A 20,704-nucleotide genomic window follows, 5' to 3' on the forward strand; every position below is an offset into this window, starting at 1 on the left:
TAAAATAATTTCAAAGAAAATTATATAATAATCTATATAAGAATATAAAACATAGTTATATGTTACCACTAATTTCAAATACATTCGTTTTACCCTAACACTAGCTACCTGTATCTTTAGATAAGAATGGAATGGATACAGACAATTTCTAACTTGTTCTCGCCTTATTCATGATAAACCTTGTTGCTTGTTTTACTGATTTGCTTAAGAACTCTAAGATGCGTGACATCGACAGATTGATTTCATGCCAAAAAAAAAATAAATAAATAAATAACTAAAAACACGCAAAATCATAGGTTTACCTCAGAAATGTCTTTAGACAATATATATATATATATATATATATATATATATATATATATATATATATATATATATGTATATATATATGTATATATTATATATATATATATACAGTATATACATATATATATATATATATATATATATATATATATATATATGTATATATATACATATATATATATATGTATATATATATATATACATTATATATATATATATATATATATATATATATATATATATATATATATATATATATATACACACACACACCCATATATATATATATATATATATATATATATATATATATATATATATATATATATATATATATATATATATATATATATAAATGATACAGTACTTCTAGAAAGGTAAGGCACCTTGGGTACAATTATCTTATCGTTTAAAAACTAAATTGGATTAATAATACTTAAAACTGGCCTTTTATGCAAGTATGAAATGAATATTAAATAGCGTAGGTATGGCTTTGATATGCTGTCTTTTTTAGATGTGAAAGGAAGCGCTTAGAAGAAAGAGGTGAAATCAATATGAATACTTTACTGGCTGCCAAAGATTAGATCCTGTGTTTTACGTAAGGTGAGGCAATCTAGACCCGACCATATATATATATATATATATATATATATATATATATATATATATATATATATATATATATATATATATATATATATATATATATATATATGAGAGGAAAATCACTTACTAAGGTATAAGGACATGAAATAATTACATTTCAAGGAGCTTGAACAGTGTTAGCAGCCATTTGTTTTTATTTGAGGAACTAGTTTTTCATGCTTGCAGTGTATTCCTCCGCTCTTCAATTTAAGAAGCTTCCTTCCGTGTCTTAAATTATCTAATATTTCTAATATTAAAAGCAGACCAGGAGAGTGAGCTGTATGCTTGAGGTCTCTCCTAGCCTGGTATACTGGCCAATAAAGTTAATGAGATAGCTTAAAACATCGCTTGGAAAATCAGGAACATCATTGTTTACAGGTGTATATCAGAAATCAGAATAAAATTACTTTGTCAATTTCAGGTAAGGGATTGAATAATGTGGCTTGGGATACTTACACAGAATTTGGTCTTATATAACACCAAAAAAAAAAAAAAAAAAAAAAAAAAAGATGATAATCTAGCGATGGAATGAGCGAAATTACAAAGAGAAATCAAAATGTAAAATTCCGAAAACTGGACTTACAAATCAAATGTATCTAATGACTATGAAGGGAATTAGAAATATAAATTTAATATCCACCCTTAATCAAATCATAAATAGAATGTGATAAATATCTTTCTAGTTACAACCCTATAGAAATAAGATCATTGTTTTCGTGATAACACAGGAAAGCATTTGCTAGTAGCTCACTAAGAGGTTTTCCCATAGCTATCTATCTTTCTGTTTATAGCACTCGCCATTGAACATGAAGTAGCTATTATCAGTTGCTTGTTTCATAAACTTGAACAAATGTTGAAACAAGCAACTGATAACAGCTACTACATGTTCAATGGCGAGTACTATAAACAGAAAGATGGATTAGTAGTGGGACAACCTCTTAAAATAATAATGTAATACAAATGTTGACAAATGTGAAATTGTGAAGTACAAATACATGGAAATGGGATGGAATAGTGATTTTTTTTCTGTTCTAGTCTGTATTCCACCTTAGCAGAGTCGTCTAGAGTGGCTCTCGCTGGCACCAATTTTCGAAAAAATATTCTTCTCTCGTCCAGGGAAAGGATTCGTGTGTCGCACTTAGCTGGAAAAGTTAAAATAGATAATTATACCATTTCGTTTCAAGAGAAGGATTTTATATCAATCTTATGTTACAGGGAATATAAGTGGATCAGGAAATGAAGGCTGGCTTGATTATTACTTAATCAAGCATTTACTGTAGATGATACAAAATAAGATACATGAAGTTTGACACATTTATAAATCAAGATTTAAAAAAAAAATAAGAAAACGCAGCAAATAAAGATAAACATAGTTAATTATTTAACTTGTGATATAAGAAAGATTCCAAAGATGGGTGAAAGAGTACAAATGGGCATTTCGAGAACTGTATGAGTAAGAATGAGTTTGGTAGGAGTAAAATTCATATTTGTATGTGCATATGGTCCAGGAATTGAAAGGGTTGAAATTGAAAAAGAATCCTCTTGAAGATTCTGAATCAGTGCCTGGTTGAGTTTGGAAAACATAAGAGGGTAGCTGTGCTAGGATATCTGAATGCAAAGGTTCTTATTATTATTATCATTATTATTATTATTATTATTATTATTATTATTATTATTATTATTATTAGCTAAGCTGGAAAATCAGGAATATTAAAGCGGATGGAGTTGTTGCTAAGTATATTTTTCCATTAGTAAAGGAGTATGGAAACAGTTTTGACCAAAATAGGTTTTATTTTGTTGAAGAAATAGATAAGGTAAATAAGAGGGGTGGATGAAATATGTGCCTGTAAATATTGTTAATGACAAGTGATTTAGAGAAGAGGGGAGTGAATAGAGTGAATAAGAAAAAAATGGATGAGCTGAGGGAGGGTGGCATTGCTATTTATTTTCGAATTTTTGATAGGGTCAGAGGATCAGTTGAGAGTTTTTGATGGTATAGAGGACAAAAAGAAGGGGAAAAGTAATAAGTAGATTAAAATAGATCATTTGAGATACAAGTTTTTAGAAAAATAAAGAAAAGTAAGCTCAATGTTCCTTATTTATCTTGTTATAAAGTACAATTTAGACTTACTTTTAGCAGTGAAGAGCAAACCACTAATGTTCGAAGTGAAACCTTAATATTCCGTCTGTAGCGCCGTGTAAACTCTTTGAGCCAAGTCGATCATTCCTTGGTAGGAGAAATCGAAGGGGGACTTCGAGCTCCTGTAGTTGTAATGCGGATTGTAGTTGTAATAGTCGTAATACTGGTTGTAGTAGGGCAGTCTCTCCGCGGCTTCTTGCTCGTGCAAATCAGCCAGGGCTATTTCTTTCTTAAGCAGGCCCACTAAGGTCAAGGTAATGACGACTAACGTAATGATAACAATGACTGTATTGCCAAAGGGGTACTTGAAGAGCTTGAATATTTCAGCCACAAACTCTTGCTCGTTAGTAGCGATCTTCGTCTTGGAATCTTCAATGGAGATGCGAGAAGCAGGATCAGACCCATCTGCCTTTTCTCCTCCATGGCTTGAAACATTTGAGTCCTGATCTTCTGACGGAGGAACGAGGGATTCGTCCTGGCCAGCTTTAGTTGATTTCACATCCTGGCCTCGTCCTCTCCCCCTGAGGACGTTCCTTACCTTGTCGGCGGAAGCAAAGGCTACGCAGATCAGGATTAAGGTCAGGATTTTCATGATGATGACAGCGGCGATCTGCAATTGAAAAGAGACATGGTTGACAGTTCGTTGACTTGCAGGATATTCGTTGGGGTTCGTAATGTTCCGGCATATATTATTATAGTTTTTATCATTATTATTATTATTATTATTATTATTATTATTATTGATAATAATAATAATAATCATAATAATAATGATAATAATAATAATAATCATAATAATAATGATAATATTATTACTATCATTATTAATATTATTATTATTATTATCATTATTATTATTATTATTATCATTATTACTATTATTATTATTATTATTATTACTAGCAAAGCTACAACCCTAGATGGAGAGGCAGGATACTATAAGCCCAATGGCTTCAACAGTGAAAAATAGTCCAATGCAAATTTGAACTTCTGAAGTTTCACAGATTCACCTACCTGATTAGGAAGATCATTCCACAACATGGTCACAGCTGGAATGAAACTTCTAGAATACTCCGTATTATTAAGCCTTATGATGGAGAAGGCATGAATATTAGAAAATAATTTTCTTTTTTCATTCTAATATGCCTTAATTTTATGCCTATTATGTTAATTTTCATGCAATATGGAAATACAATAGAAAAATTTACTTAGAAAAACAACATATTATTGTGGTTGATGTGGTAACGTCCCTGACTGGCGATCCGCAGACTGTGGTTCGAGTCCCGCTCAAACTCGTTAGTTCCTTTGATCCCTGCAACCTCACCATTCTTGTAAGCTAGGGATGTGACGTTTTGGGGACCCTATAGGTCTATCTGCTAAGTCATCAGCAGCCATTGCCTGGCCCTCCTTAGTCCTAGCTTGGATGGAGAGGGGGCTCGGGTGTTGATCATATGGTCAGTCTCTAGGGCATTGTCCTGCTTGATAGAGCGATGTTACTATCCCTTGCTATTCATGAGCGGCATGTAAACATGAGCGAGGAATATATAATCAAAGCTTTGCCAATATCCTAAAGAGATTCATATCACGTTCGCCAGTTCTCCCATATAAATGAATGCCACAGATACAGTTGCATACGCTACGTCTAAAGCATTCATGATTGTCATTCCAAGGGGCCACTGGAATATTTATCAACCTGTAGGTTACTGACCCCATCACATTACGCGTTGGTCACGGGACCTTATTTCTCTTGAGTTTCCAACTAGTGAATTCTAGTCTCTAGGTTATTTTACCTGCCAAATAGTATATTTCAGTCTGAATTTCCTATTTTGTAAGTTTCAAACAATAATTTTTAGATTTAATTTCCTATTTTAAAAGTTTCCACCCAATGAAATTGAATCTTTTGGCTCTTTTTTGTATTTTTTCTCTCAGTAAATAAAGTTATTATTTAATCATAAATTTCCAAGGCGTCATTTTAGTCCCTATGTTTTTTTTAGTTTCCAAATGATGAATTTCAATCTTTGGATTAATTTTGACTATTTTTTTCCACTGAATAAATTTTACTAATTTCATTTCTATAATTAAACCAATAATATTAACCGCCAGAGGTCTCTCAGTCTGAATTTTGAGTTTCTAACCAATGAAAATTCAACCATTGAACCTTTTCATATAATTTCCCAGAAAATAAATTTCATAAATTTTATTTTCATATTCACTCGGTGTATTGTGTCATCTCCTGCATCTCATGACTAGATAAACCTTGTACTTAGAATCCCAATTACTTCAACAAATAACGGATTTCTTAAGGAAGAGAAAGTTGAAGGATTACATCCTTCCCCTCCCACAGTTCCTTGTAGGATCCGGTCCTATTCATGAGGTTACTAGAGCTCGCTTCCTCAGTACAAATAACCCCATTGAAAGGTTTAAAGGCTGCTCATGAATTGCAGATGCAAGGGACAGTGACATTGCCCTATCGAGCAGGACAATGCCCTAGACACTCACGATATATACATATGATCAGCGCTCAAGCCTCCTCTCCACCCAAGCTAGGGCACAGGATGGCCAGTCATTGGCTGCAGATGACTCAGCAGATAGACCTATAAGCTAGACCAAAGCCCCATCTTTAGCTCCTAAAGATGGTGAGGTTACAGCGACCATAGCAGCCAACGAGTTTCAGAGGAACTCAAACCTCATTCTGTCGATCACCAGGCAAGGACGCTACCAATAGGTTGTTAGATATGATGAATGACAAATGCTTTGCAACGGTAAATTCCATCATTACTATGGCTCGAATTACTAATGAGGTATATTTCTTGGTCTTTGATTTCGTGACTCGAATAAGTAATAAAGTGCATATTAATTTTCATATTAATGATGTCCGCTGCAACAATAATTACCAATTAAGTGCAAAGGAAGACTTCTAGAATCATATTTAACCTGTGACTATCCAGATTTATCTCAAATGGATTTTGGTATCACAGATTCGTCTCAGATTTCACCCAAATAGATCGAGGTGTCTCAGATATATTTCAAATATTTCCTAATTACACAGATTTACTTCAAATAACGAGTTTTTAATAAGGTCTATTTCTAGTTTATATATGCATTATTTATTTTAATGTTTCTTTTCTTAAGATCTTTTATTTTAATTGTTAACTACTTCTCTTGTAGTTTCCTTATTTCCTTTCCTCACTGGGCTATTTTTCCCTGTTAGAGCCCTTGGGCTTGTAACATTCTGCTTTTCCAACTAACCAACTAGGGTTGTAGCTTAGCTTAGAATAATAATAATAATAATAATAATAATAATAATAATTTAGTAACAACATCCTAAATGTCTGGAATCTAACCTTTGACCTTTTTGTGGGTCATGTGGCCCTAATTTTCTAAAATTAGCTCTCTCTCTCTCTCTCTCTCTCTCTCTCTCTCTCTCTCTCTCTCTCTCTCTCTCTCTCTCCGGGTTAGTCTCAGACGCTATTGTTTATATAGTTTATAGATTTCAGTCTTTATATAGACTCACCCAAAAGCCTTTAAAGCCTGAATGCTGGCTATATCTGAGTATAGTTTTTGAACGTAGCCTTTTCCTGGATTATATAAGACTTTAAAAGAGGCTTTACTAAACAAAAGACTTAAAAGATTTCAAGACACGAAAAAGACTATAACGTACAATTTAGTTCATAGCTTTATTGTAATGTTATGAAAAAAGAAATACTCAGAATTTATTGTAATGTTATGAAAAAAAGGAAATATATAGAAAAATGTATCATAAATGATCAATGAATTGAGATATGTTATAAAAAGTATAGAAATTACAAACTGAGAAATACATAGATCCTAAATAATTTATTTTTAGTACTAAAATTATTGTTCCATGAGTTAATCCATAAAATATGAAGATTAAAAATGGATGTTTAAGATGATATTGTTTTAAATATATAATAAAAATAACCATTTAAGATATAAATTGAAAATAAACGGTTTCAGTGTACTTACAGTGACGTATGCAATGACTCACACCAAGGAAAAAAATAACTCCGTTTGATATTATATTTCTCTTCCGGTGACCTTGTGGAACGAAAACACTTTCCAAGCACGCACACAGATTAGAGTCAAATTAGATAAATAAATAAACAAAACTGGTTAAACACTGCACACACCGGCGTCTTTCATTCGGCAGACCAACTTCCCCACACAGCTCTCTTCCTCAGACTGTGCGGTGTAATATAGGGAACCCCTCACGGCAACACTCTGGTTGCACATTACGAAACTCTGTTTCGTCTTGCATTGGTGAACGACTTGCTTGGCCTGCAAATGCGTGTCTTGGCGAAGGAAATATTAAAAGGAAGTGGGAAAGATGACGGTAATTGTTAGAATAAATGAATAAAAAGTGAATGAGCAGTCTCGTGAAATAAATGAATAAAAGAAGGAAGTGAATGAGCAGTCTCGTGAAGAAATGGTTGTTATTATGTTGAGGTGGATGAGAGCGAGTCTCGAGCTACTAGTATTCTGGCGTTTAATCTGGTTTGAAGACCGGATGAGAGAGAGAGAGAGAGAGAGAGAGAGAGAGAGAATTGGAAAGTCTATAAAGGAGCGAGAAAGCGGTAGGATACCCAATGGGTTCCCATTGCGAACATTAAGTAGAACAGGAAGGAATAAGGATTGGAAATTTGATGCTATCAATTGAATGTTTAGGGTTTAAAGGCTACTGAAGAATGACAGAGGATAGGGACAGTATATACATGTCAGCTCCAAAGTCCCTCTCCACCCACGTTAAGACCAGGGAGAGGCAGACAATGGCTGCTGATACCTCAGTAGGTAGACCTATAGGCTCCCTCAAAACCCCATCCCTTAGCTCACAACCCTTAATTGAAAAAAAGCTACCAGTGCTTAAATTGCAATATTAATACTATCAATTATAATAATGATAACATAACAATAATAATTAAAGATAATTGTAATAAAGCAGTAACACTTATGATAAAAATTATAGTAAAAAAAATGTTCACCTTTATCTTCCTTTTATTTAATTTATTTTTCGTATGGAATATTTGAAGAAAGGAGAAATTTAACATATACAAGTTTCTTTGACAAATTTCGGCGACGATACCAATTTTATTTCCAGAATTATTTGACAAAAAATTTACAAAGAAATCAGGCTATATATATATATATATATATATATATATATATATATATATATATATATATATATATATATATATATATATGTATATATATATATATATATTAAAGACTTTGAGGTCCATGAAATAAAAGACAATCTGAAACGTTATAGGAACTCTTGGTGACCAGGATATTACCTTAAACACACGCACGCACACACAAACATAAGCATTTTAAAGGCTTAAAGGTCACTCGTGAATGGCAGGGGGAAGGGACGGTAACAATGCCCTAGAGACTGACCATATAAACATATGATAAGCGCTCAAGCTCCCTCTCCACCCAAGATAGGGCCAGGAGAGGCCAGGCAATGGCTACTGATGATTCAGCAAGTAGACCTATATGCTTCCGCAAATCCCACATCCTTAGCTCAAAAGGATGGTCATGTTGCATACGCTGCAAAATAAACTATCGAGCTTGAGCGGGGCTTGAGGCCAGTCCGGCAATTGCCAGGCAAGGACGTTTCAATCGCGTTGGCAATCGCAGGCGCGTACACATGCATAAGCACACACCCGTATATATATATATATATATATATATATATATATATATATATATATATATATATATATATATATATATATATATATATATATATGTGCCTTTACACACACACACACACACAGACACACACACACACACATATATATATATATATATATATATATATATATATATATATATATATATATATATATATATATATATATATATATATATACAGTATATGTGTGTATAGGCCTATATATATATATAGATATATATATATATATATATATATATACATATATACGTGTGTGTGCTTATACAGATAAATGCATAAGCCTATAAATATGGTGTGTATGTTTGTCAATGTATATATGTATGTAAGGGAGAGGAGAGTACACATGAGAGTTAACATTGAGAGTTCTTCATAATAGTTGTACGCACCTCCATTCCAGTTATACATTGAGAGAGAGAGAGAGAGAGAGAGAGAGAGAGAGAGAGAGAGAGAGAGAGAGAGAGAGAGAAGCGGAGCTCGCTAAGAGAGAGAGAGAGAGAGAGAGAGAGAGAGAGAGAGAGAGAGAGAGAGAGAGAGAGAGAGAGAGAGAAGTGGAGTTCGCTAAGAGAGAGTAGCATAAATATATATGGCGAGATAACATGTGAGCCTACATAAACTTCCTCAGATTTCACTCGAGGAAATAACATGGTCCAACCGATGTTTATGGTACTAAGTGCACGCGTTGAAGTAAAATTAAAAGCCAAGCTACAACCTTACAGAAATGACATATCATAGCTGAAAAAAACTCCAATGTGATAGATAGACAGAAATAATGAATGAAAGAAAGTCAATGAAAAAATATTTATAGAAAAATAGGATAAAATCATAAAAATAGTTTATTTTCTTATTTCTTTTCTTAACCGGACTATTTTACTTTGTCGTATCCCTTGGGCGTATAGCGTCCTGCTTTTCCAAATAGGGTTTTAGCTTAGCTAATAATAATAATAATAATAATAATAATAATAATAATAATAATAATAATAATAATAATAATAATAATAATAGATTGAAATAAAAAATCATAGACCGATGAAATAGAAAACTACCAAAAGATCGCAAATTATCAAAAGGAAATAATCTTTAACAAAGAAAGCGAAAGAACGAAAAAGTAAAGTAGCAAGAATTTAAATATACCAGCTTCTCAAAAGAAAAAGAAAAAAAAAAAGCTCTTCACTTGCTGATTAAAAGCATACCCGCGCCTCTAAAACCTGTTTTTTGCTGTCAGTAAGGTGGTTGTGCACGTAGGCCAAAGCCCTCGGCTAATAACTGGCGGGAAATTATACGAGAGTAGCCGCTGTGGCATACCAGAGGTTAGTAAAAAAAATCCTGTTTGGTCTAAATGAGATAATTTCTTAGGTATACTCCTCTCCCTAAATTGGGAGAGCTGTTTTTACGACCTCATTCCTTTGCATTTATTAACCACAGTTATTGGAGGTGTGCCCAAGCTTTGATTTAAATAGCACAATTGCAAGAAAACAGTTTCCACAGTTATTGGTAGTAGGCCTAGCCTTTTTGCTAAAAAGCAATTCTGCGAGGCACCATCTGTCCTTTTACTCGCTTTCTAAGACATACAGGACGTTCGGTGGTAGTATTCTTACAATACTACCACGGGGCAGTATTGATATATGCTCCTGTCTGATATTACTTGCAGAAGCAGGAAGTTCCAAGAACACACACAAACACATAATTTCAAAAGCTCAAAAGCATATAGATGCATGTTAGGTTAAAATCAGCATTGAAAGAGCTACAGTTTATACAGCTATAGCATAGCAGATGTTTAATCAATATCTAGATAATCAAGATTGGTGTGTATATAATATCTACCTTTTAGTACTTTCGTAAAAGCAGACGAGCCAGTCTCTTGGTCATGGATGAGCATAACAAATCTGTAAATATATACGAGTATGAGTCTGCAAGCTGGATCGCTAAGACATGAGGAAACGAGTTGCTATTGATAATACTAATGATTAGGAGGGAGAGACGTGAGGATATTCTTGATGAGTTACTCCTAAAATCAACCGGATTAGGGCCCACCCCCTTCCTAGGAATCGTTGCGAAGTGAAATGTTTATATATCAAGCCGTAGATTTTTACACACTCCGTTTTCATTACGTCCAAAGAATGGTTCCTGTTACAATTTATCTTCTAGCTGATACTACTATTTCGGTTATGGAATTATCAAACAGCAGTTTTAAAAGATGTATGTTTGTCGTTGTTTGTTCACTGTCCGATAGATTTCATCCATAGGCCTACATGTTTTGTAAAGCTGGTGTTTATGAAGGAAACAGGATGGTCGTTTGTTTACTGCCCGAAGACATTGTCCGAAGGTTTTCATCCGTAGACCTACATGTTTTGTATAGCCAGCATTTATAAAGAAAACGGGTTTGTCATAGTTTGCTTAATCTATAGGTTTTACTTAATAGGCCTATGTGTTTTGTATAGTCCTTGGAGGAAAGGTATAGCCAATATTTATAAAGAAAACGGGAATTAATGTATCGTGCTGTCAGAGGCAGTAACTAATAAATGAACATATATTTCACAGAGCAGAAAAAGCTTCTCATAATGACGTTCACACACCGACAACATAGGTCTACAACATATTTGAAAATCTTATCTAAACGCTGAATGTTCACCAAAAAGTATGTAAATTATTGTTTTTGAGTGACTAAAAATTAAAATCAAGATGTGTGATGTTGTAAATTGTTAAATAAGATAGATTTGTTTATAGAAAAATGCAATTAAATGTGATTATGCTGTAAATATTGTGATTGTAAAGAATATGTATTTAATTTTTTAATAAAAATATAAAAAAAAAGAACGCTGATTATACGGTAGTGAGACGACGAGACGACACAGCTGCTTTAAAGGCCGCATAAACAGCTAACCAAAGAAAATCAATAATGAACAGTAGCTCTGCGAAAGTAATTCTGTACCCCCCCCCCAAAAAAAAGAAACATGAATAAAAAAGGGAGGTCGACCGGCGGAAGATATTTTCATTGACGTAAAAGTTTTGACCAGTTCGAGTAAGCCCGCCGGCAGGTGACGGCTAGACTGGACAGACCGGTTTCCAAGACCCGTAGTCACCGTACTGTGAGTCAACAGTGCTCAACACATAATTTGAATTTTTTTTTTTTTTTTTTTTTTTTTTGCGGTTACAAAAGGGTATCGTGATATAGCCACGGCCAAGTTTTTTTATTGATGCACGTGGAACATCATGAAGACCAGTATGTTTCATTGGCTGTTTGATCAGTTCAGGCAATTTTGAAGATTTAAATATTTTTGTAAAATGGTAGATAATTCTCCTTGCCAAATAATAGGTCTAGAAGATGGAGTACTATATTATTCTTTGGATATATGTTGGGAAAAATGATGGACGAATAAAGGCTGAGAACTTGTAATTCGATATAAAAAGACAAGAATAAAATGTCTAAGACTAGAAGAGGAGGGAAACAAACACTATTATAACGTGCAAACAAAATATTAATGATTTCCATAGTGTACTTAATAAATGTGAGAGAATGTTTCCTAGCGGTTACATGAGAGAGAGAGAGAGAGAGAGAGAGAGAGAGAGAGAGAGAGAGAGAGAGAGATTTGATTATTTCGAATGTTTTCACTTGACTATGCCGTCCTATTTTGATAATAAACAAATGCTATGGCAGATATAGACTCATGTCGTTTTTCTTCGCTTTTCACATTATTATTATTATTATTATTATTATTATTATTATTATTATTATTATTAGTTTAAATGCAACCCTAGTCAGCAGAACTTAATATAGTGTAATGATAAAAATGGATGAATTTTGAATATGCAACCATCCAAAGATTATTATTTTTTTTTGTGTATAAAACAATCGTTAACTAGGATCATGATTTAAATACTTACAACAAATTATTATGAATCATAGCTTAGGTTACATGCATGCCTTGGTCTAGTCTCCCAAAATGTTTCTTCAGTTTAAGATAAATAAATAAGGTAGGTAGAGTTAATAGTCTACCTTTGTATCAACTTACTTTAGGAATGAAAAACTAGTCAGGTCAAACATGATCAGCCACAGTATTTTGTTTGCAAATTATGCAGAATGACATCAAAGTATTTCATATAATAATAATAATAATAATAATAATAATAATAATATGGTTCTAGATTCTTGGTCTACAGCGTTGACTTCATAACAAAAACTACCAAGGCCTTTAGTCAATTCTTTTTAGCGAGGCAGATTTGCACCGACTCGCAGGGGCACCCTTTAGCTCGGAAACGTTTCCTGCTCGCTGATTGGTTGGACAAGATAATTCTAACCAATCAGGTAGCAGGAAACTTTTTCCGAGCTAAAAGGGCACCGCTGCGAGTCGGTACAAATGCCTCTCATTAAAAAAAATTGACTATAGGTTATGTCAGATATCACCAATACATATTTGCGTCAAAACATTGTAATTTATAAAGAGGATCTATCAGACCATAAAGTAGGATTTGTGAAATTCCTTCATAGTCTTGGTGTAGTACACTTGTCTTTATTTTCTGCATAGGCCTATAAACTTACGGGTAAGGCGTGGGGAGGCAAACTAAGTAATTTAAACAAGTTAGGTCTATTGAAATACCAAATTAATCTCAATCTAAAGGCATTAATAAACTAAGTAACGAACGATGATAAAGACAATAAAAAAAGGGTGTAAGTAAAGTATGTGGTATACCCCTATAATTTGTTAAATAGATCCTTTAAAATACATGTAGTAGATATATGTGAACAATAAAATGCACACAAAGTCTAGTAAAACAAATAAATATGATTTTGTCTTTTTCCCACTATTATATTTAGGCAAACTGTGTAATGAGACCGAACCCTTTTGGAATATTGTCAGTGATTGATATATATATATATATATATATATATATAGAGAGAGAGAGAGAGAGAGAGAGAGAGAGAGAGAGAGAGAGAGATGGTTAATATTCAGCGAGTCTAGACTTATAATGGCTGGTTTATTATTAAGAATTGAAAATAATGATGAAAATTGATGCTCAATTATAGTTAGTTAACTCTTCATCTTCTTCGGTTGTGCAGCGGTGTTTCAAATCTCTAGGAAGATTTGTCAATATCTCTCTTCCGTTGTAGGCCTATCGGTTTAACCATTCATACCCATTGGTCTACTTATGTTGAGAAGATTGGCTACGTCTTTAATTTCTGAAAATCCGGCGAAATACTTATAGCATCCTGCTTTTCCAACTAGAGTTGTAGCTTAGCAAGTAATAATAAAATAATAATGATATTTTTCAACATTCGAAGCTGTTTGACGATGACTGGACGTTAGTGAGTGAGAGACTGGAGTATGTGACCATTGACCAACGCCGTGACACCATCGCACAGACATATACATCTCCGAAGTTCCATAGGTTCAGTACGTTAAATACATTTAAAAATGGTAAATAAAAAGTGATATTCAACAATTACTTGGTGTTTTTGTCATTTTACCATAATTAAACATTGTTATTCCTATTGGTTTAGCTCGAAATTTGATAGAAACACTGAACGAAAATCACTGAATTCGGGTGTGTACAGTATTTGTGAGCACTAATATATCTTTCTATCTGCCTTTACACGCGCGAGCGCACGCGCGCACAAACACACACATACACATATACTGTATATATATATATATATATATATATGAGACTCATGTCATGATTATTTATAAAAGAATATTTTGATACTAATAAAGTTACATTGAGTGTTACTACTTTTGTAGCTACTGAATAGACCTATGTTGGGTTTAGTGACATTTGCAGGATAGAGGGGCTATAATTATCTGGAACAGAGACCATAAAAAACAAAGCTTTGACGTCCAACCTCAGATAAGATAGGCCAATGGTTTCTGTTGGTTACCCAGCACCTCAATAGATGGCACCACCTCCCTGTGCAAGAAGATAAATTGAGAGGATCACTGCTGCTTTTGCCGGGGCAGATCTGATAACCTCCTCTGTCCTGCCACTGAGTAAAGAACCGCGATTTTTTTTTTTATGTTGATGCTCTGTCTTTATATAGAATTTTAGAATAGTCTTTCATAGTGGTGGCTCATCATAGCAATGAATGCTTACATTGAGGTCGCACGCCTTTCCCAAGGAAGACTTGTATGTAGCCTACATACAAGGCATCAGCCTAAAACTATGTTCCTCGATCTAGTACATCATCTTGGCCAGGTGCCCTGTTACTGCAACTACTTAGAGAACAACTAACGACTACAATAAATCAATTCGAATCATAAACGACCGACCGATTGATTTACATTGGCGTGTCAGCATTCTTCTGTCGAAAATAGAAACAAACAAACAGCGCGGAATGAGGTGAAACTCCAAGGCGTGTCCTGGTCTGAATGGAGATGAGGGTGGTGATGAGGACGGGGGAAAGCGGGAAGTCGGTTACGTAAGAGAGGGAGAACTTCCCGCTTACGTAGAGAGAGAGAGAGAGAGAGAGAGAGAGAGAGAGAGAGAGAGAGAGAGGGGGGGGGGGTAGGCCAATGCGTTTATTTCTTCTTTCTTACGATTCTAGAAGATATGTATATATGATATAAAGGTTTCTCTCTCTCTCTCTCTCTCTCTAGATATATATATATATATATATATATATATAATATATATATATATATATATATATATGTGTGTGTGTGTGTGTGTGTGTGTATTAGAAGGAGTAAAAAATGAGCTCAAATAAGAATCATGTGTCGAAGCCATCGATAATGAGACTATCATAGTAAGTATGTAATCAAATTTCTTTATTCTCTCTCTCTCTCTCTCTCTCTCTCTCTCTCTCTCCATTGTCTACCATAGCACAGGCTACCATAACGTAAAGTGACATTTGAATCCCCACCACAGGTAAGGCTGTCTTGGGTTAACTGACCTCCATAGATAAAATAGTTGTTCTTTATTTATTCTTATGACCTTCTGACCCGGCTTGACCTGATTTGATGATAATGAAAGAATGAAAACGCTTTTAATATGATAAAAACACAGGAGAATATAATAATAGTAGTGTACGCGATCCGTCAGAAATTATCGTTAATTATTGAGGTAGATATGCACACAACCAGCCCTCTCTCATCAGGGTATGACAACACCCTCTCCCCCTTACTCGAGAGACGAGGACTGGAGGCCTAGACTGATTGTCTTATTTATATCTGGGTTCAGGCCAGTTTTCATCACCACGCTGGCCACGGCGGACTGGTGATGGTGGGAGAATTTAGTCTGATCGCTCGCAGCAAACCAACCTAGTATGGGTGGCCCTGGCTACAATTGCTTTGCTGATCCGCATTAAGAAATGAATATATATATATATATATATATATATCACGTTAAAATAATTTAAACCCTGAGATCTTGTCAAAGTAAATGGCATAAGATCTCTCTCTCTCTCTCTCTCTCTCTCTCTCTCTCTCTCTCTCTCTCTCAGTGTAGTCTGCAATAATTTAATCTGAAGTGACATTTGAAACCCCGATACAGGTAGGGAAATCTGGGGTTGACTGACTTCCTCGTATATAGATACTTCTTTTCTCTTTTGTCCCCATGACCTTTTGACCTGACTTGACCTGATTGGACCTCACTAAATGATGATTAAAGTTTTCAAATGTAAACAGCGAAGAAAGGAGATTATATTTGAATTATATTAGTAATAAGGAAAAATATAAGCTGTGGGACAATCCTGGAGTTTAATTTACCTTTAGGGTAAATATAATCAATGGCCCAAGAAGTGAAGGTGTACAACAACAACAACAACAACAACAAATGCAACCGTTTCTAGTCCACTGCAGGACAAAGGCCTCAAACATGTCCTTGTTCATGTCTGTGGTTTGTCTAGGTTACCTCAGCACGCTGGCCAATACGGATTGGTCATGGAGGGAGACTTTTATCTGATCGTTCACAGCAAACCAACCTAGTATTAGTAACTTGACTAGTACAGCTCCAATGTGGACTGATGACGGTGAGAGACTTTTGTCTGATCGCTCATAATAAACTAGTCTAGTAGTGGTGACCTGGCTATTATCCTCCAATGCGGACTGGTGACGGTGGGAGACTTTTGTCTAATCGCTCATAATAAACTAGTCTAGTATTGGTGACCTGACTAGTATGCTCCAATGCGGACTGGTGACGGTGGGAGACTGTTGTCTGATCACTCATAGCAAACCAGTCTAGTATTGGTGACCTAACTAGTACGCTCCAATGTGGATTGGTGACGGTGGGAGACTTTTGTCTGATTGCTCACAACAAACCGACCTTGTATGGGTGGCCCTGACTAGTACAGCTCCACTGCAGATTGGTGATGGTGGGAGACATTTGTCTGATTGCTCACAACCAACCAACCTAGTATTGGTGACCTAACTAGTACGCTTCAATGTGGATTGGTGACGGTGGGAGACTTTTGTCTGATCGCTGAAAACAAAACCTTTCATCACATTAAGGTATCCCCACTCAGAGAGATGTACAGGTAATTCCTTAATTTGCATTACTGTATAATTAACGGTTACAGAAATATCATATACGACTTTCTAACGGCTATTTTTTATTAAGCCTGTCTGACCTTGTAAATTCTCCCACCTACTTTGTTATTTATTATCACCTGCATTAATTAACACTAAAGTTTAAGAGGCGGTCTCTTTGAGAGAGAGAGAGAGAGAGAGAGAGAGAGAGAGAGAGAGAGAGAGAGAGAGAGAGAGAGAGAGAGAGAGAGAGTTATTTCTCTTCTTTAATTAACTAAATGAGGATGGCCTCAGTCCTAACATATCAAAGGAATATAAACTCAACGATGTATAGGAATGTTCGTCATTATATAGGTCAAAAGGAAGCTCCCGAGCAAGCGCGTGCGTACAAATTTCAAGCCTGTCTATGTATATACTCGCCCTTCTCATTCATTGGTCCAAGAGCTCGGTTGCTGTGACGTGATTGGCTGGAGGAGAGATGCAACCCCTTTCTACGCAGATGGTGATTGGTCGGTTTCTTTTAGAGGATTGAAATCAGTCACATATGGAGTTGAGTTACTTCGTGCATAGGGGAGTGTGGTTCCCATTTTCCACGCTGCATTTGTTTATTGCAAGGAAACGCTTTACCTAATTACTAGAGGAGAATCTTTCCGTTATTAATACAACAGAGAGTAAAAGGGGTTGAATCTTTCCGTTATTAATACAACAGAGAGTAAAAGGGGCTGATATAAGGAAAACTGGGTCAAACAAAAATTTTTAGTGTTATTGTTCTTAAACTTCTCTTCTAGGTTTTCTTATTTCCTTTTCTTCCTGGGCTATTTTCCATGTTGGAGCCCTCTCCTGTAGCAGCCTGCTTTTCCAACTAGCGTTGTAGCTTAGCTAATAATAATAATAATAATAATAATAATAATAATAATATAAGAAAAAGTGGTTCGAACAAGTATGTGACAAATCATGGCCTAACGAGGAGATTCATTGGCCCATAAAACCGTATTTTGTCGAAGGGTGATTCGAGAGAGATCGAGATAAATAAATAATCAGAGTTTATTGTCATAAGTACTATAGGAAATGTTTGCGGGAAGCGTGTGTTATCACTCAAAAGGATTTAGACTACTCAGTGTTCTTCTTAATGTCTTCCTTATAAAGAATTTCTCAGATGAAAAGGACAATGGTATTATTATTATCATTATTATTATTATTATTATTACCTAAGCTACAACCCTAGTTGGAAAAGTAGGACGCTCTAAGCCCAAGGCTCTAGCAGGAAAAAAATGGCAAATGACATCGATTCTTGTAATATGCTTAAACCTTTTTTGATGTTGTTAATAGTTTATATATGACATTTCTGTTTTGACGTTGTTACTTATTTTAGAATGATTTATTGTTAATTTGTTCTCTTCATTTATTTATTTCCTTATTTCCTTTCCTCACTGGGCTATTTTTCCCTGTTGGAGCCCCTGGGCTTATAGCATCTTGCTTTTCCAACTAGGGTTGTAGCTTGGATAATAATAATAATAATAATAATAATAATAATAAAACGTAAAAATAACACATTTTAATAAAGTATTCAGTTAAGATATATACTTTAAAAGCTTTTCAAAAGAGTCTTATGTAATTTAGAAATTACTATGCTCTTTTCTATGAAGTAATCGAACAAAAATTTTTCAATAGTAATTACAATGGATGAGGTATACCTGAAGGCATCACAAGAACACCTAATAATATACTTTTATTAATAATAAAGGAGAAATAAACAATTTCATCAAAGAAATAGACATTTAAGATTTGTAAATATAAACATAGTGAACTCTACCATACCCTTCTATGTGCATTAATGAATATTTACATACATCTGTCATGAGGTCAGGAGGGGCATTTTAAGTCAATTTACAGATATCTGTAATAGGGTCAGGATGGGCATTTTTCAGTCATTTTACAGACATCTGTAAATGGAGTCAGGATGAGCATTTTTCAGTAATTTTACAGACATCTGTAATGGGGTTAGGATGGGCATTTTCAGTAATTTTACAGACATCTGTAAATGGAGTCAGGATGGGCATTTCCAGTCATTTTACAGACATCTGTAATTGGTCAGTATGGGGATTTTCAGTCATTTTTACAGACATCTGTAATGGGGTCAGGGTGAGAATCTCAGTCATTTTTTTTACAGACATCTGTAATGGAGTCAGGATGGGCATTTTCAGTCATTTTACAGACATCTGTAATTAGGTCAGTATAGGCATTTTCAATCATTTTACAGACATCTGTAATGGGGTCAGTATGGGGATTTTCAGTCATTTTTACAGACATCTGTAATGGGGTCAGGGTGAGAATCTCAGTCATTTTTTTTACAGACATCTGTAATGGAGTCAGGATGGGCATTTTCAGTCATTTTACAGACATCTGTAATTAGGTCAGTATAGGCATTTTCAATCATTTTACAGACATCTGTAATGGGGTCAGTATGGGCATTTTCAGTCATTTTTACAGACATCTGTAATGGGGTCAAGGTGAGCATCTTCAGTCATTTTTTACAGACATCTGTAATGGGGTCAGAATGGGCATTTTTAGTCATTTTTACAGACATCTGTAATGGCGTCAGGGAGAGCATCTTCAATCATTTTTTACAGACATCTGTAATGGGGTCAGAATGGGCAGTTTTAGTAATTTTACAGACATCTGTAATGGCGTCAGGGAGAGCATCTTCAATCATTTTTTACAGACATCTGTAATGGGGTCAGAATGGGCATTTTCGGTAATTTTTATCCTTTTTTTACAGATATTTTTACTGGGGGTCAGGATAGGATTTTTCTGTAATTTTTTTTACAGACATCTACAATGACGTCAGAATTGGCATTTTCAGTCAGTGCCGAGGTTCAAGACGCACGCACGCACGCTCGCGTACGCTTTCCCATTCCCTAATCTGCCAATGCTAAAAGATGGACCGGTTTCTGGCCTACTCTTTTCAACCACAGCCTTATCTACCATTAGTATGCAGGTGAAAATTGCGTCTTGGCAAAGGAACTGATCGTCTGCACGGGAGGCGTTCTTTGCTAATGCACTTCTGAAAGGATTTCAGTGAGCTGTCAAGACGTATGAAATAGTGATTGAAGATTGAGTCAACGGTGATTCACAGCTTTTAACGAGAGCTGACTGCTGATAAGATAAGGGATAGAGGCTATGGAGGATCAGGACGATGTATGGTAGAGTAGATAGTTACTCGGGGTATACGTATGATAGCGGCCACCTTTATGTATGATAACGGCTGACTTAGAATACGGCAGTGTAAGGGGGATCGCAGGGGGGCATTAGGCCCCCCCCCCCCCCCGTTAGGTAAGTAGGGAAGGACATAGCCTATAGGTTAGGTTAAGGGGAGGAAGTTTAGGTTAGTTAATGTCTATATTTTGTGCATGCTGGAGCAACTGGCCGCTTTTA

At 35.0% G+C, this 20,704-nt stretch overlaps 1 protein-coding gene across 3 annotated transcripts in view; it reads right to left on the minus strand.

Moving 5' to 3' along the window:
* Positions 1 to 1,000: 1,000 nt before the first annotated feature.
* The window catches only part of LOC137629113 (uncharacterized), a 26,963-nt gene continuing 7,259 nt past the window's right edge, over positions 1,001 to 20,704 (minus strand). Inside the window, exons 1-3 of one of the 3 annotated variants that reach the window (XM_068360384.1) lie at positions 10,632 to 10,757; positions 3,083 to 3,701; positions 1,001 to 2,093 (exon numbers count right to left, since the gene is read on the minus strand). In XM_068360384.1, the coding sequence (XP_068216485.1) occupies positions 3,126 to 3,683 (558 nt within the window). In that variant the 5' untranslated portion in view covers positions 3,684 to 3,701; positions 10,632 to 10,757 and the 3' untranslated portion in view covers positions 1,001 to 2,093; positions 3,083 to 3,125. Of the gene's footprint in view, positions 2,094 to 3,082; positions 3,702 to 7,078; positions 7,587 to 10,631; positions 10,758 to 20,704 lie in introns of those variants that run through there. The other 2 variants (XM_068360382.1, XM_068360383.1) reach the window with 2 other exon arrangements.

The sequence above is a fragment of the Palaemon carinicauda genome, chromosome 37, assembly GCF_036898095.1.
Source record: "Palaemon carinicauda isolate YSFRI2023 chromosome 37, ASM3689809v2, whole genome shotgun sequence".
In the NCBI taxonomy this organism is placed as follows: Eukaryota; Metazoa; Arthropoda; class Malacostraca; order Decapoda; family Palaemonidae; genus Palaemon; species Palaemon carinicauda.